At 40.0% G+C, this 16,805-nt stretch overlaps 1 protein-coding gene across 3 annotated transcripts in view; it reads left to right on the top strand.

Moving 5' to 3' along the window:
- Positions 1–2,048: 2,048 nt before the first annotated feature.
- Positions 2,049–16,805, top strand: part of CELF2 (CUGBP Elav-like family member 2) — a gene marked incomplete at both ends in the record, with an annotated part of 367,040 nt that continues 352,283 nt past the window's right edge. For all 3 annotated transcript variants that reach the window (XM_079532577.1, XM_079532586.1, XM_079532587.1), the window contains one exon: positions 2,049–2,101. In XM_079532577.1, coding sequence (XP_079388703.1) covers positions 2,049–2,101 — 53 coding nt within the window. The remainder of the gene's footprint in view (positions 2,102–16,805) is intronic.

Below are 16,805 nucleotides of genomic sequence, written 5' to 3'. Positions count from 1 at the left end.
CAATGTTTCATCAGCTCCACAAAAAAAACATGACAAGTGGCAACTGAATTTCATTTTCCATGACAAGTATGCAAATCTGTAGGTAAATAAATATAGATCCCCAAAGTGTCCAAAGGTTGATATAATCTTAATTTCTGAAGAAGTACTCAGATGTACCAGGTGAGAATCACTCTGTGCCACAATGGTTTTAAGAGAGCGTTGGAGCATGTCACCCCAGCTATCCCCACCCCCCAGATCTGTACCTGCAATCTCACCAGCAGCAGTCCCTGCTGTCCTTATCACTCACCTCAGAGACAATCAAAGGTGTTGCCCAGGGGAGGATGTAAAATCTAAATATCAGAACTCTAAGCTTTGTTTGCTAAAATCTGCAGATAGGGCCCCATACCACTATGATAAAGTGATCACAAGGCATTTTGGAACAGGGTCATCTTCTTTCAAGGGCAGACTGTGCTGCTTTGGTACAATAGAGACATCAATAATGGGAAGCTCTTGTGCCTATAGCAGAGCCAAGGGTGCCCTGAAAGCACAACTCAAGTTCCATCTCACCAAAGGAGGTGGTGGTGAGAGACTTAATGCAGTCTGCAAAGTTTATCATGCTTCACTATATACTTCGTAATGCTTCCACAATGTCACCCACTACCAGATTTTTCACATGGCCATTAAATCGCTGCTTCATTTTAACATGTACAGCTGCTTTTAACTTTTTTTTTTTTTTTTTTTTTTTTTAATAAGAACTGGTGGTAGGGAAGAACAAGGTGCATATGCCTACATTATAAATAGCAAAGTGGAAGTATCTGTAGTTTGGGGTAGTTTGGTTTCAATTGCACAATTTAGAAGACAGTATTCTGCTTTTATTTTCCCTCCACAATTTTAATTTGAGAATTTTCAGACATTCCATAAAATGGGTGGAGCTCAAGAGAAGGGTACAATCACTCACATGTATTGGAAAAAGGAAAGAAAAAAAGAAAAAAAACAACAATTAAAACTTTTAAAGGAAAAAATAACGCAGAAGAGAAGTTTTCAAAAGCAAGGAAAACAATGTCAGAAAGTGTTACTGAAAAAGGGGGGGGGAGGAAGAGCAAATCATGTAGATTTTTCTAAATAAACAGACTGGCAGAGCAGTTACACAACTTTTCAGATCACCATAGTGATCTGAAGAACGCTTTACTATTTATTTTTTAAGTAGCAACAAAAAGAAGAAATGGATTTAATGGAATTCCACAACCACCTTTTCCCCTTTCAGACACACTGAGGCTATATCTGCCCTCACATTATTATGCTTTTCATTATTCTACATAATAGCAGTCTTGCCATAAATTAGAGCGCTTTCACACACAGCTTACAAGTCTATCAAGTCTATTAGATTTTAAAGAGAAAGGAGGGAAGGAGGAAAAGACGCTACTGTATTCAAAGGGTTGTGAACAGCTTTTTCTGTGGGGGGAGGAGGGGGTGAGGAGACTGAGGGTGAAGACAAGAGAAGGAGGAGAGATGGGTGGTAGAGAAGTTGCATTCTGAAGTCCCTAATTTAAAGGAATCAGAATAGGAAAAAGGAGACCCCCCCACCACCCTCCTGGAAATAATATAAGAGGCAAACCTCAGAGGTAGAAGAAATACCCAAAAGGAGATGACTGCAGCTTGCAGTAATCTGTAAATGATTGCTGGCAAAGACTGGAGGCTTCAAGCCTGAGCTGTGTTTGTTCCAAAAGAAAGCCAAGAAGGACGGTGTTAATAAAGAGAGATTTAACTGAGGGCTGTGCTTGGAATAAAGTGGGCTACAAAAAGGTCACATTTGATCAGTTGGAGCAGATTACAAGGGCTTTAAAAGGTAGTGGTGGAGAAATGAAACTGGGACTCTGAAGCAATATAGCACAAGATTGATTTTGGGGGTGGAGAGAAGCTGGGACAAGTGCTTATCAGCTCGAGAAGGAGGAAGAGCTGTGCTGGGTTTGTTGTCATTCCCACACTGAGTAGAGTCCTTGCTGCTGTTGTGCTTAGGTTCCCTGCCATTTTCTTTTTTTATTATTATTTTTATTGCTATTATTGATACGATGGTGTCTATAATCTCTGACTTGGATCCTCTGAAAAGCTGGAAAGTTTTAAGGTAGGCCTATGTTTTCTTCATTGTTGTTTTTTGTGGGTTTTTTTGTTGTTGTTGTTTGTTTGTTTTTTATGGTTCAGCCCTAAATTAACTGGAGCTTGAATTATAATCGAAATGTGAGCCCTGGGCTTAAGTAAGAGAGGAGTTTCTGGTAATTAGAGCCCTTTTAAGATACAGCAAACCTTTAAGCAGATGTTTAGAGAGACTCAAGGGAGATTTTTAAGATATACTTCTCAGTGTTACAGCGCAGTGAGGAAGTGTGGATTTTTTTATTTTATTTTATATTTTTTTTTTTTTAATTTAAGGAGAGATTGCTCTGTAAATTCAAGTTAATAGCAAAGGCTCACACCAGTTGAAACTGCAGCATGAACTCACTGCTTTCTTTGCTGTGCTGTGCAGTGGAACGGGTGGAAAACTTCAGAGCAGCAAAAAGCAGCGTGAAAGGAGAGTGAAATTGTGTTGGGGGCTATGGAGGGGAAAATGTTCATACTGTTCTTTAATTTTGTTGTTGGAATTTCCACTTTTCTTTATCCCTTCTGATGAATGCATTTGATACTTAAAAATTTTACTGATTTTTCCTTTCAGCAGTGCTGTGGGTTTTTTTTCTTTGAATAGTGAATAACATTAATTCAAACCACCAAAACCACTGTTATTGCCTGCTGCAGATATTAAAAATCTAGTGTCAAGAGGCCATGTTCAATGCTGCTATAACTGCACTGCTTTGCTGATTGAGAATCTTGACGTGTAAAAAGTTTGCAGATGGTTTGTAGAAACTTCATGGAAACAGCTGGGGATGTAGTTGGTTAAATTCTAAATAAGTTGAATACAAAGTTTGTTTCTCTCAACTGAGATGCAAAACGTAAATCTGCACCTAATAGAGTTTTGTGGTGTTTTTTGCACTTATTTTTTTTTAAGGGGATAATTGCAAAGATTTTGAGGGGGTGCATGAGTTGTGATTTTTTTTTTTTTTTTTTTTTTTTTTTTTTAGTTTTTTTATGATGCTGAAGTTTAAGTGAGGGTCTTGCTACAGTGCTTTAAATGGCTTCAAGCACCTTGAGCTGAGCAAGCCCTCAAAATCAAACCATGGCATCTACTTACAGGCTGAGGTTTTTCCCTTATATTTGCCAAGCGTTTGACTTCCTTTTCTCAGAAGTTAAATTTTCTCTGAATGTCTTCTGAGCCTGTGCACAGCAGTGTGTGTGAGGATCCCTTATGCTTGTCTGTGCCATGTGAGAATTGGCTGAAGAGTTCTACTACGGATTTGGCTTTTAATTTTCTTATTAAGACTGTCAGCACATCGTTTCTATTTCACGTCTGAAACCTCAGCATAGAGGTTGGCGTGCTGCAAACTGAGGGGTCTGAGTGGCTTCAGGGGAAGGGTGGTCACGTCAGGGTGATCCGTACTCAGAATGACTCCTGTGAGTCATCTGCTGCAAGTGAATGCCAGGAAAGTGCTTTTGCAGAGCTCCATATGTGTTGTCTGCTGCGTGTGTGCACCAGAAGAAGCTATTCTAGGAATTACTTTAAAAGTTTATCCCATTTGGAGACAACTTCTGATTCCTCTGCTAGGGTAGTCAGGTGATAGCAGGTTTTTGCTGACGAAAGGGATGACATGGAGAACATGAAAGCTGAAGTGATTTAAGGAAGAGAGACTGCTGCTCTTTCAAACAATCCTGTTTTCTTAAGAAAGTGATGTGTTTATATGAATGGAGCAGACATATCCTCCTGGTGCTCTTTTCCCTAAAGAGTGACTGAAGTTTAACAACTTTGTGTGTGAATCTGGAAATTAGGGAGGTACAGACAAAGAGCAGGTCAGGGATGCAATTAAATCAATTTACACAGCACTTCTTTATGTAGTTACTGTGTATGAACACGGCAGCAACTCTGTATGTACAGATAACTGTGGGATGCAGAGGGTTAAAAGCCCCTTTCAGTATCTAAAGGGTGGCTATAAGGAAGAAGGGGACAGGCTCTTTCACAGGGTCTGTTGTGATAAGACAAGGGGAAATGGTTTCAAACTAGAAGAGGGGAGTTTTAGATCAGATGTAAGGAAAAGGTACTTGCAGTAAGGGTAATGAAGTTCTGAAACAAGTTGCCCAGAGAAGTGATGGATGTCCCATCCCTGGAGATATCCATGGTCAGACTGGATGGGGCTCTGAGCAACCTGATCTAGCTACAGTTCATTGCAGGGGGTTGGAATAGATGACGTTACAGGGTCCCTTCCAAGTCAAACAATTCTACAACACTATGAAAATGCAGGAAGAGGCAGTGTGCAATGTAAGTGAAATGATCATTGATAGTTTAAAAAAAAAAAAAAAATCAGCTCAAAGTCAACATACAGGTCATGGCTTGAGATGCCAACTGTGAGTCAGTTCCACCTTTCCTTTTAAATTTTAGTTTCTTTCCTGCAGACCAGTTTCTATCTAGTTTAGTTTGATGCCTCTGAACTTACTGGCAACTCGTATCAAGGGAAAACGTTTATAAGAAAAAGAGGTGGCATGAAGTAATTCCTGAAGAATGCAGCAGGAAATATTGCAGTCACCTCAACAATAGTGTTCAGCAGTGGCAAATTCTCAGTCTAATTTTCCTTCTGCATGCCTATTAATTTGTCCTGTGACTGGGTCATAGTTTGAGACCTGGCTGACTGGGGGAATCATAGAATCATGGAATGGCTTGAATTGGAAGGGACCTCAAAGATCATCCAGTTCCAATGCCCACCACCATGGGCTGATTGCCCCCCGCCAGCTCAGGCTGTCCAGGGCCCCATCCAACCTGGCCTTGAGCACCTCCAGGGATGGGGCATCTATAATTTCTCTGGGCAGCTCTGCCAGTGCCTTGCCATCCTCTCAGTGAAGAATTTTCCAACTATGTCACAGAATCACAGAATCACCCGGGTTGGAAGGGACCTCAAGGATCATGTAGTTCCAACCCCCCTGCCTAGCAGGGCCACCAAACATACACATTTAGATCAGGTTGCCCAGGACCCCGTCCAACCTAGCCTTGAACAATATCCAGTCTAAAGCTCCCCTATTTTAGTTTTAAAGCATTAACCCTCATGTATTAAAACAAATACATGGTGTGTCTATAGTGTCATGCCAGACATGCCTCTTCTGTTGTTGTTTCTGACTGAGGTGGAATGGCAAGAAATGCAATGCTTTCTGGAGATCTTGGCACCCACTAGGTTCATGTTAGGGCCTCTTAACACAGGTGAGTGTGCAAAACAAAGCAACAAAACCCTTTTCAAGAAATATTTTCTTTCATTGGATTTCTTGTCAGTGACCTGAATATTAAAGCTATTGGAAAGTAAGCCCATGAGAGCTCGGATTTTTCTTTTTTTCTTTTTTTTCTTCTGTTTCTCTTCAGATAAGCCCCCAGAAAAGCACCTGTGTTTTGACATTAACACACTTCTGCCTGATCTTCCTTTCTCACTCTGTAGTGAAATAAGTGCAGTGCCTGTTGGGCTCCTTGGAGAGCTTGGCAAAACTTCAGACTTTTTTAAAAGACTTCAGAGCTATACCAGCAATGGTCTGTGCTCCGTGGTCAGAAACACCATTTATCTGGCTCTGAAGTGATATGCAAGATGGGGTCTCGTCCCACTAGCATGCAGAGGAGACACAGACCATCTGTTGATGTTAGAGATATCTATACTCCATGCCCCCACCTCTCCTTGTACTTCTTTGACATTGTCTTGCTCCTCATGGCATGGCATGGCTTTGGTTGCTGCTTCTGAAACTGGAGCCTGTGCTCTGAGCCCCAGCAGCTGCAAGAGCAGAGCAGGAACCTTGAAAAGCCAAGCACAAAAAGAAAAGCCATTTCAGCCATGTTGTGTTGGTGTTATGAGTTTGCTGGGGAAAAACGTCCTTTCCCTTTCACCTCCTATGGGTTACCTGTGAAATTAAACAAATAGGTTAAGTAGCTTCAAGGTACGAATCTGGGGGAAAAGGCACATGCAATGGCTCAAATTCAGTTATTGGCATGGAACAACAACCTCAGAACTGTAGCACTGTGAATCCTGTTACTGATTTGACTTCTGGCTTTCCATCTCAACAAAACTAGTGATATGGTGAGGCTTTCTCGGTTGTATTCAGTGTCAGAGCAGACTAGTTTAGTGCGTGGATCTTTAATACCAAACTACCATTCAGAAAAGGAACAAAAAATGCTTTCACATGCTTTACTCCAAGGACCCAAACAATGTTGTCTCCACCCATTCCTCAAAAACAGCTCTAATAGAGTCCCAAAAGTTTGGTTCTGGGACATAATGCTGGACTCCATCACCACGATGAAATACAAATAATGGAATTTTAGACATCAGTGGAGAGCACAAATTCCCTAATAATTGCCAAAATATGCTTGTTAAAAGAAAAAAGAAGAAAAATAAAAGGGGGTACATGAATTTTTTCATAACTAAAAGCACATTTTAGAAATGATTTTCCATTTAACATCTCTGAAAATACAAGCCTGCACCGAAAGGAATGTTAGTGAGGGTCACATAAGCCCCAAGTCGTCACAGAAATGAAAATGAATGGTGGCTGTGACCAAGATCTAATATATAAAATATGAGCAGCAGAACATAGTCTGGGTTCCTCCACTTCCAGTTTGAACATGTAACTCTGCGGTGAAAAATACTGGGATGAACAATTAGGGCCAGCAAACTGGTTGTAATTGAAGTATGGGTTTTTAATAACTTTTTCATTTCATGTTTTCTCTGTATTTTCTCTCTACTTCGCAGAAGACAACACTGGCAGTTTTTCTTGTTGCTTTTGGTTTGTTTGTTTGTTTTTAAAGGTTTATTTTTATCTTGTCTAAAAAAAGGAAAACAAAATATATGGAGCAATCGAAAAAGTAAAGATAACAGAAAATAGAAGAGTAGGGTGTAACACTCTCCAGCATTATTGTTAACTACTGAGAAAGTCATCTAGTCCTTTTCTAAGCCCGTGCAGATTTATTCTTGCATCTTTATTTTCCTCTGATTAAAATTCAATATAGCTCTTTTCAGTAAGAGGTTATTCTCTACCGTTTTACTAAAAACAATCCTCTTTTCATATTGAGCCTGTATACAAGCTCATTACATCTTGCTCATTTGGACATGAGTTGGTAAATCTTCCAGGTGCTTCATCGGGGATTTAACCATCCAATTCAAATGAATGTTCTTTTACAAAGAGGTTTACTTACAACTGCTGCTGTGCTCCTTTGTCTAATTGTTTAAAGTGCCCTAACCCCTTACCCATGTAATATGAAATTACCAAAGCAGTAAAGCAAGTGTTTAGCAAGAGTGTAAGAGAGCAAATTTGCAGTCATGCTCATCCCAGCTACCAGGGACTTGCAGTTCAAGGGCTTCCTATGTTAGCAGTGTTTTATTATTATTATTATTTTCCCTTGATGAATGATTCCTCATTGAATTTATCTGTGTTCTTTGCAGTTTTAAATTTGAACAAACCCACGATATGTTGTAGCAAAGAAATTCTGTGGTTTGACCCACTGGTTGCATCCATATTAACAAAGCAATGTGTTAGAAGGGCTATTTTCAGGTGCAATTTTGTCTTGCTTCTATATGTTGGGACATGCAGTAGCTGTTTGAGGTGTTTCCATGGAGTTCTTGAATGGCTGAGGTTGGAAAGGACATCTGGGTTTACCTAGTCCAACACCTGTTCAAGCAAGGACACCCAGAGCAGGTAGCTGATGTTCAGGTGACTTTGGAGATCCCCAAAGAAGGTGAGACTCTGCAACCTCTCTGGGCAATCTGTACCCGTGCTCAGTTTGCGCCCTAAGGCCTTGAGATGTTGAATTCATTCTTCTTTCTTTGGAGGACAAGAAGATAATGTTGTTTCTGCATCTGTTGTGCTTCAGAATTTAATTTATGACTAGTAATTAGTGCTCAGTTACAAGCATATATGTATTATAAGATCATAAGAAAAATCAGGATCCTCCACTCATACACACATTACTTCTTTATATTTGCTTTCAGCTACCATTTCATTGTCTTCATCTTGCAAGTCAAGGAAAGTACAAAACTAGATCTCTGCACCAATTTGTAACTAACCCATTGTGAACCTTAGTTTGTCTAGTTCTGTGGATCTAAAATGAGGAAATTACTCTGTAGAAAGGAAAGGTTGTGGAGAACTTATATTATGCTTCAAGAGATAAGGTTATAATTCAACCTCTCCCCAGACTTTGAGACAGTTAGGATGAGTTACTTAATCTCTGTGTGCCTCAGTTCCAATCCAATAAAATAGAGTTGTTAATACTTGTCTTATCTATAAACTTGCCATGGCATACGACTCTATCCACGGAGAGCCCACAGCAATGAAGTTTCACTCTTCGGCTGGACTTTTTAGCACCTGCCCTCATAAAAATAACTTTTGAATGAAACTAGGATTAAACTCTTTAGAGAACAAGTAATTCCATGCCCTTCCCTCAGTATTTCTGCCTTTGCTAGGCAACACCTTGGACAATCACTCAAATATGTGCAACAGCCTTCTGTTTTTCTGAGAAGTTGTTAGGATGAAGCTGGTGGTGGAAGCATGGAATCTATGAATGACAGCAGAAATGAATGCTTTGTCTGAGATTTACCCAATGGCAAATTTACTTAGTTTTGTTATTTTCTTTTTTTTTTTTTCCTCTTTTTTTTTTTTTTTTTAATTCTTCTGTTCATTAAAATTTTATCACAATTTGTAAACTCACTGTTTTGCTTTATTAATGCCCCCACCATCCAGTCATCCAAGTTCTATCTCTCCTTTGTATGCATTTCCTTCTCTACATAGATGCTGCTTTCTGGTCTCATAAATGACCATACAAATAACTTGTCATAGCTTCATTTCTTTCTCTCCTTGATTTTCTTATTTCCCTCTCCCTCACCCTCTTCAGTGGAAATGCAGCTCTGCTTACCTGTGGATCATCACTATTCAGAGATTCCCAGGCTATACAGCACTTTCCCGGCCTTCAGTAACATAGGTACCCACTGTGTCCTGTGTGTAAGGTGTAATTAGGACAACAAAATCCTTTTAGTACTTATTTTTCTAGCAGTTGTTCTTACAGCATTGTCTGAATAACAGGCTTTGTTCTCTTCAACAGGGATTCATTAAAGAATAAGATGCTGTACCAAGCATGGACCAGAAGCAGGTGACACCAGGGATATTTGTAGTATTTTGCTGGATCTCTGCAAGAGCCAGAGGATTTTCTTTTGATTGACCTGAGCAGGAGCTGAATTTCTTGTGTGTAAGGAAAATGATCCAACTTTTCCCTGTGGATGTAGTCTGATGGGTATCACCATCTCCCAGGGAAGCTGTTTAGATTTCAGGAGCTCTATTATTTGTGGAAAAAAAATGCTTCCTGTAACTAAAAATAAATAAACAACCTCTGAGTGTAACCTAAATGTTACCATCCCTCCTCCTTCATTTGGACCTGCTTATACTGATAATACAAGAATTTTCCTTAATTAAACAACAAAATTCTCATAAAAATTGTGTTTTTATGTAGCTTTTCTCGGGCAGTTTTTCCCTGATTTTATGTATCTTTTTGCCTCATCACCGGCGGAAAAGACTCCTGAATTTTTTTATTCCTCATGATAAAGTCAGTGCGCCTACTGTGTAGAGCTGGCAGCTCGTTACAGGGCACTTGCTTCCAAGTTCTCGTTAATGCACCACTGTGCTTATGGACCACTGTTAATCAGCAGATACTGACTTTTATGTATTTATTTGCTCTAAACTGATATTTAAATGTTAAGATCTTCTAAAGTAGAAATATTGGGAAGCTCAGCAATTATCATAATAACTATACTGTCTCTCTCTTCTGTTGAATGTATAGAACTGCGTCCAGTTCTGGGCTCCCCAGTACAAAAAAGACAGGGATCTCTTGGAAAGAGTCCAGCGGAGGGCCACGAAGATGGTGAAGGGCCTGGAGCATCTCCCCTATGAGGAAAGGCTGAGTGAACTGGGTCTGTTCAGCCTTGAGAAAAGGAGACTGAGAGGGGACCTGATCCAGGTCTATAAATATCTAAGGTGTGGGGGGCAGAATGGCGAGGCCGGACTCTTTTCAGTGGTGAGTGGAGACAGGACAAGGGGAAATGGCCAGAAACTGGAGCATAGGAAGTTCCGCACAAACATGCGCAAGAACTTCTTTACAGTGAGGGTGACGGAGCACTGGAACAGGCTGCCCAGGGAGGTGGTGGAGTCTCCTTCTCTGGAGATGTTCAAGACCTGCCTGGATGCCTACCTGTGCTACCTGGTGTAGGGAACCTGCTTTGGCAGGGGGGTTGGACTCGATGATCTCGGGAGGTCCCTTCCAACCCCTACAGTTCTGTGATTCTGTGATTCTGTGATTTCAGATTGTCGGAAAAAAATCTATTGTGTTAAGTTCTGCTAGATTATTTTAAAATAGATTTCAAGCTAAATTGTCTTGCAGTTAATTATTATTCCAAAAAGCTTTATACATACTGATTATTTGTACCTGTTACAAGATGAATTTCCTTCTTCGCATAACTTTATGGGAGATTCTGGGAATAATTAGTGGAAGACTGATTCTCAGGTGAACGTGCCTAAAATGCAGGCAGTGTTTGTCTTACAGCAGCAGATCAGTGGAGCCAGAACTTAGGCGGGACTGGAAATTTTATCTATTAACACTTTGTGGCAAAGCATTCTCTTAAACAGCTTGATTAAGTATATTCCACACAAGTTTGCAAGGGAAAGTAAATCAGGGAGGAGTTAACTTTTTTCTTTAGCTTCAAGATTTTTAGTTTTAAATAGGGTTCTCCATTTCCAAGTCCCAAAGAAAACAGTGATGTGAAAAGGCTATAGTTGAGTCGTTTTAAAGCTGTGGACACTGCAGTTTAGAAATATATGTGGATCTAAAGGTCTTTCTCCATTCAAAATATATTGTAAATATACAAGTGAGTTAAAGTACAGTTGTCACCCTGACACTGCATCTCCCATTATGCTCATCCTTAATCAGGAGACATTGGCTGATCCGTTGGCAAACCTCAAGCTGAATCTATCTGATCCGCAAATAGTAACTAAATTCACCTTCAGGCATTTTTAGAATGGACATAACTTCTCAACTTTTAGCACTGTAATTAATCTTTACTTGAAGAAAGCAAGGGCTTAGACCATGTTAATGGAAGGTGGATTCTAATCTTTGGGAGGTTTGCTTGGCTTTGCATGAGAATTCCTTTGATAGGAAACGTATGACCCATGTTATGGAGTTGATCATTTGAGTCAGTAGAGCTGTTGCGCATTTTTGCTAATCTGATGGACATTGCTTCCATCACTCTGGTTTTAAAAGAGCACTGCTGAGGCTTGTGGGTTTCCTTGTAGACCTTAGACTTGTTACTTCTTGGAAAAATTGGCCTCAGCAGGAGTTGTAGAATGTTGCTGTCCAGTGTCAAGTTTCATTTGGATGAGCCAAAATACGCGATTTCTGTAGGCAGAGCCCTGGGAAAATTTATGGACTTAGAAGGGGGGAAAGGTATTAAAGGCCTCAAATAGGATGATGGGGAGAGAAGTATTTAAACACTGATGTAAACTTTCATTGATTCCAAGAGGAATTAATCAAGGCAGTATTTTATGTGATTTGGAGTTGGATTTCCAGCTGACATGAACTGACGGTGTTCCTTGGAGCAAGTTGTACTGGCTTAGACTATCTGAGAGCTGGGACCTGTGTGTTTTGGAGAAGACTTGACATCTTCTTCCATGGAAAATGTTTAGATCTAATGGGTGAAAAAATGTCCTGTTCCGAGCAGTTACTGTATGAATTACTTCCCAGCTTGCTGTTGACCAGATTTACTCTGTCTGAAGTCTAGACTCTGTAAGGCTCTTGGGAATAAGATTAACTTAGGCTTTAAATTTCTAGTTATTTTTTCCCTCTATTTAAAAGAAGTAAATGACCTATTTCTTTGCTCTTTCAATCAGCATTTAAGTAAGCTAATAAATTTAATATAATCTTCTAACAGATCTGACCCTGTAACATCCTAGTTTGCAGTCAGGCTGTGTAAACCAACTCTGTAAGTTGCACAGCAATTTTAAGTCACTGGGAAGTGGTAATAGGGGAAACCAAATCTGCTGCATCAGACTAAAATATCTCTGCTGCCCTTTAGAGCTAGTTGTGATTTTCACAAGCAGAATTTTTTTTATTATTCCTGATAAAGCAGTTTGTATTTTTAACCCAGAGCAATGAGGCTCCTCCATAGGGCTCTGGGACTACTCCTACACTGAGTTCAGATCTCCTAGCTGTTTGCTGAATGTTAAAGCTACATCTGTGGTCAGTAAGTTCTCTTCTTGCTGTGAAATTCTTAAAATCTGTGGTTAATGAGAGATCGTGCTGTTTATACAGGTCTTACAAGTGCATCTCCAGAATCTGGTTACATGATTCCTCAAAACTGGCAATGTCACTGTTCCATGTGATCTTCGAGATCTTTGCTTAAATCTTATGAGGAAAAAATGCCAGTGAGATACACGAATTTAAAAGCAGTCTCTGTTCTCCATGCCCACAACCTGGAGAAAAAGCAAAGTTACTTTTTACTGCTAGGTTCTGTAACTTGAATATACGCTCCCTAGCAATATTTTACATATTAAATAAATAAATAAATAAAAATTACAAGACCTACTTCAAAATTAATGTCTCATTTTGGCTCACCACATCAGAGGCAGATGTTGGTGGTATGGCAGTAGATGGTGAATCTTGCCACCGATATTCTGTTACACTTTGTTGCCATGTGACAGATAGCAGCAAAGGGGCAGTCTGACAAAATGCTGTCTGACACGGAAGTGCGTATGAGGCAAATGTGTATCACTGAATTCCATCACACAGAAAAATTGTCATCCACTGATACTCATTGCTGAATGTTCATGGTGACCAGAAAGTGCATGTGAGTACAGTGGTGTGTTTCAACAGTGATGATAAGTGAGAAAGACAAGTCACGTTCTGAATGGCCATGCACAGCTGTCACACCACAGGAGTGTCTTGATCAGCTCACCCATGTGAACCAGCTAATGGTGGCAACTAAGTTGAAGAAATAGCATTTTGTAGCTGTGAATTTGCTGTATCAATTATGTTATTGTTCTGTTGTTGTTTCCATGGAATTTAATAGGAGGCGTTATTTTCAGAGAAAAGTACATTCAGCCTGAATTTTCCCATAGTGATGTGTCTGAGATGGTTATTGCACTTCTACATCCTTTCTTCTTTCCCTGATGCATGGATACTGCACAACAATACACAAGAAAGCATCCAACAACAAAAAGAGGTAATTATTTATACGGTGACAACATAGCAAACAGGATTTGATCTGCTACCAAAAACATGCATGCTGTTCACATTGGTGTGGTTGAACTGAGACTGAACTGAAATGAGGAGAATGAGCAGAGAGAAAGTTGCAGGTCCAATTCCAAGAGTCACAATTTTGTCCTATTACAGGAAGATAAGAAGTTACGATTGCCAATATTATTCTTGGTGCAGTTACAAATATTTATTGTATGGATATCATAGGAGAAAAGTCTTAAGCAAAGGCTTCGCTTATGGGGGAAAAATTTTTTCCCCCAACACTGTAGTCACTATTTAAAAGAATAAAACACCTTGAGATCAAAATGTACCACGATGTACAGAAACATGGCTGGACTGTACTGCATTAATCTGACTGTAGTAATCATTGCCTTGCTTTCACATTAAACTCTCTGCAAGTTACAGCAGGGTTGTTTGGTTCTTATGTATTGGCAATTCAGTTTATGGATTAAATTTAAGCAGATATTATGAAAATGCATGCTGTAACAACAGGGAAAAAAAACAAACGAACAAGCTGCTGTGATGAAAATGAGCCATGTACACAAAGAACTTGTGATGTGGACATGTAAAAATGTTGGACTCCAGGTTGCAACATCACAAAACATGACAATTTGGAACACAAAATAAGTTCTGCTTTTTTTTTTTTTTTTTTCCCCCATTTGCTCTTATACAACAGCAGTCAGACCACACAGGAAGTTTGCACAAATCTACATGGTGAAAGTGGATGGGAAAGCAGAACTAGTTTAGCAGCAAAAGGCTGAGCATTTCTTATTCCTTCAGCAGCTGGAAGCTTAGTGGCACTGTTGAATAAAATCAGCTTTCCAGGGAGTAATCCATATAATCAGTATGTATGATGCTTTTTTAAGATGTGACGATCTGGAACAGGGTGGTTACCTATATATGGTAGCTTTGTATCTACTCAGTAGAAGCGGCCAATTCTGAATTCCTTGAGGAAGACGATAAAAATATGCTTTGACTGAGGGGTTCCGGCAATAGTTGGCTAATAATTTCAGACCTAAAAGGACTTTCTTATGGGGAGCGTTTAATTACAGAGGCAGAGTTATCTAGAATAATGAGCACTTCTCAGAAATGGCGATTTAGGCTTTTGTTGTTTGAATTTTGTCATAACACAAAGGGAGGGGAAAGTCTTGCAAGAGATTGGAAAGCAATAACCCGCATGAAAATGAGCTTGGAGGAATCAGTGCCAGCAGATACCATGGAGGCCATATGCTTAGAATTGGGGAGGTGAAACTAAAAGGATGGGTGATGGGTTAATGGGTGATGAGAACATCTGCAATTAGATAGGATTAAAATGGATGGGGAAGGATCTAAGTGCTCACACTTCGGCCAACTATTATCTGAGGTTGAAGAAAATCTTTCCTTTTTTGGGAACGTATCCATGTAGGCTTTCTGTATCTCTCAGGGATAGAAGGTCATATAAAACAAACTCCTGTCTGTTCCCATGAGACAGTTCCCGTGTTACACAAGAGTGTTAAAATCCTGCTAATTGAATTTTCTCTCTTAATGCTGAGTTCTAGCAGTATTTGCGTTACTGATGCAATGCATGAGTCAGAAGGCAGAATAAATCTTTCAAGCCTCATGTTACTGAAGAATATACTTTTATTTAGCAGTATTATATGTGATAACTTAACCACTTTCTGTACCAATGAGTTCCACAGAGTAATTTTGCATTGCATTAAAATAATTATCCATCACTATCTGAACTTCATGTACTGTCACATAGGTAAATTGTACACTTCAGCAAGCCAGCATGCATTCTGAAATTGTTATGGGAAAGATTTGCATTAGGAAAATGTAGATTTTCTCCCCTTCATTCCTATGATAAAAATCTCCGTATGCAATAGCATTACTGCCACATGTCATGGGGACACTGTGTAAATTACAGAGTTATAAATTTATCAGCCCAACCAAATGTCTGAAAGAATAATGTCATATTAGTTGTATTTCAGCTGTAAGCCTGGTCTGTTTTAACCTTGATTTGTGTGGCAGCTAGCCATACCAACAGCTTGTGCATGGTTGATAATAAACAACTTTGTTTTAATGTTACAAGATTCTCATTTAATTCCTGGGAGCATGTTGCGTTGACGACCAAAGATAAGATTAATTCAGACATATCAGTGGGGTAAAGCATCAGATTAGCCTAACCACAAAGTACATGGTCCTGAAGGTTCCAAGATCGTAAGATCTTTTGTATGTTGTAAAGCAAACTTTCCCAAGTTGGATAACGCGCTAGAAAATACTGAGACAGCAAACTGCTTTATGCACACAGCAAGCCTTAGTATAACTTGGTTATCTTTCAATTTTCATTTGATTTTACCTTTGTGTGGGAAGATCTGTATGTTCAAACAAGAAATTTTTAGATAGAAAAGCTTTGTTAAATTGCAGTTCTACATATTCCCCCCTGTATTATCATATTTATATCATATATTCATAATATCATATATTATATCATATTTATATTTAAGAATAAGAAATAATTGTGAAAGAGCTGGAACCATTTAAATTTGTTTTTGTTTTTCTTAGTTTTGTATATGGGGAAAGGCAAGGGAAGGCTAGCTGTTGTTGTTTTATTTTTATTTTTTGTGTCTTCAGTATTTGGGCGGAGGGGGGAAACTGCAACTGATAGAAGGAGAACAATAACAAGGCCAACAAGGCCAAGTTAGGTCAGATCCTGCACTTTGGCCACAATAACCCCATGCAGCGTCATAGGCTTGGGGATGAGTGGCTGGATAACTGTGAAGAGGAAAGGGACCTGGGGGTGTTGGTTGATGCTCGGCTGAACGTGAGCTGACAGTGTGCCCAAGTGACCAAGAGGGCCAGCGGCATCCTGGCGTGCATACGAAATAGTGTGGCCAGCAGGAGCAGGGAGGTGATCATCCCCCTGTATTCCGCACTGCTGAGGCTGCATCTTGAGTATTGCGTTCAGTTTCGGGCCCCTCACTACAGGAAAGACATTGAGACCCTGGAGTGTGTCCAGAGAAGGGCAACAAAACTGGTGAGGAGTCTGGAAAACAGATCCTATGAGGAGTGGCTGAGGGAGCTGGGTTTGTTCAGTCTGGAGAAGAGGAGGCTCAGGGGAGATCTCACTGCACTCTACAACCTCCTGAAGGGAGGCTGTAATGAGGAGGAGTTTGGCCTCTTCTCCCAGGCAACAAACAGGACCTGAGGAAATGGCCGCAAGTTGTACCAAAGATTTAGATTAGACATAAGGAAAAGCTTTTTCTCTCAGAGAGTGGTTAGGCTCTGGAATGGCTGCCCAGGGAGGTTGTGTAGTCGCCGTCCCTGGCAGTGTTCAAGAGGCGCCTGGATGAGGAGCTGCGAGATATGGTTTAGTGCTTAGGTAGCAATGGTAATGAGAAGACGGTTGGACTAGATGATCCTGCAGATTGTTTCCAACCTTGCAATTCTAACACTAGCT

The sequence above is a fragment of the Tetrao urogallus genome (assembly GCF_951394365.1).
Source record: "Tetrao urogallus genome assembly, chromosome: 1".
In the NCBI taxonomy this organism is placed as follows: domain Eukaryota; kingdom Metazoa; phylum Chordata; class Aves; order Galliformes; family Phasianidae; genus Tetrao; species Tetrao urogallus.
Note: the sequence above shows the minus strand (reverse complement) of the source record. Positions and strands in the feature narration are given on the sequence as shown.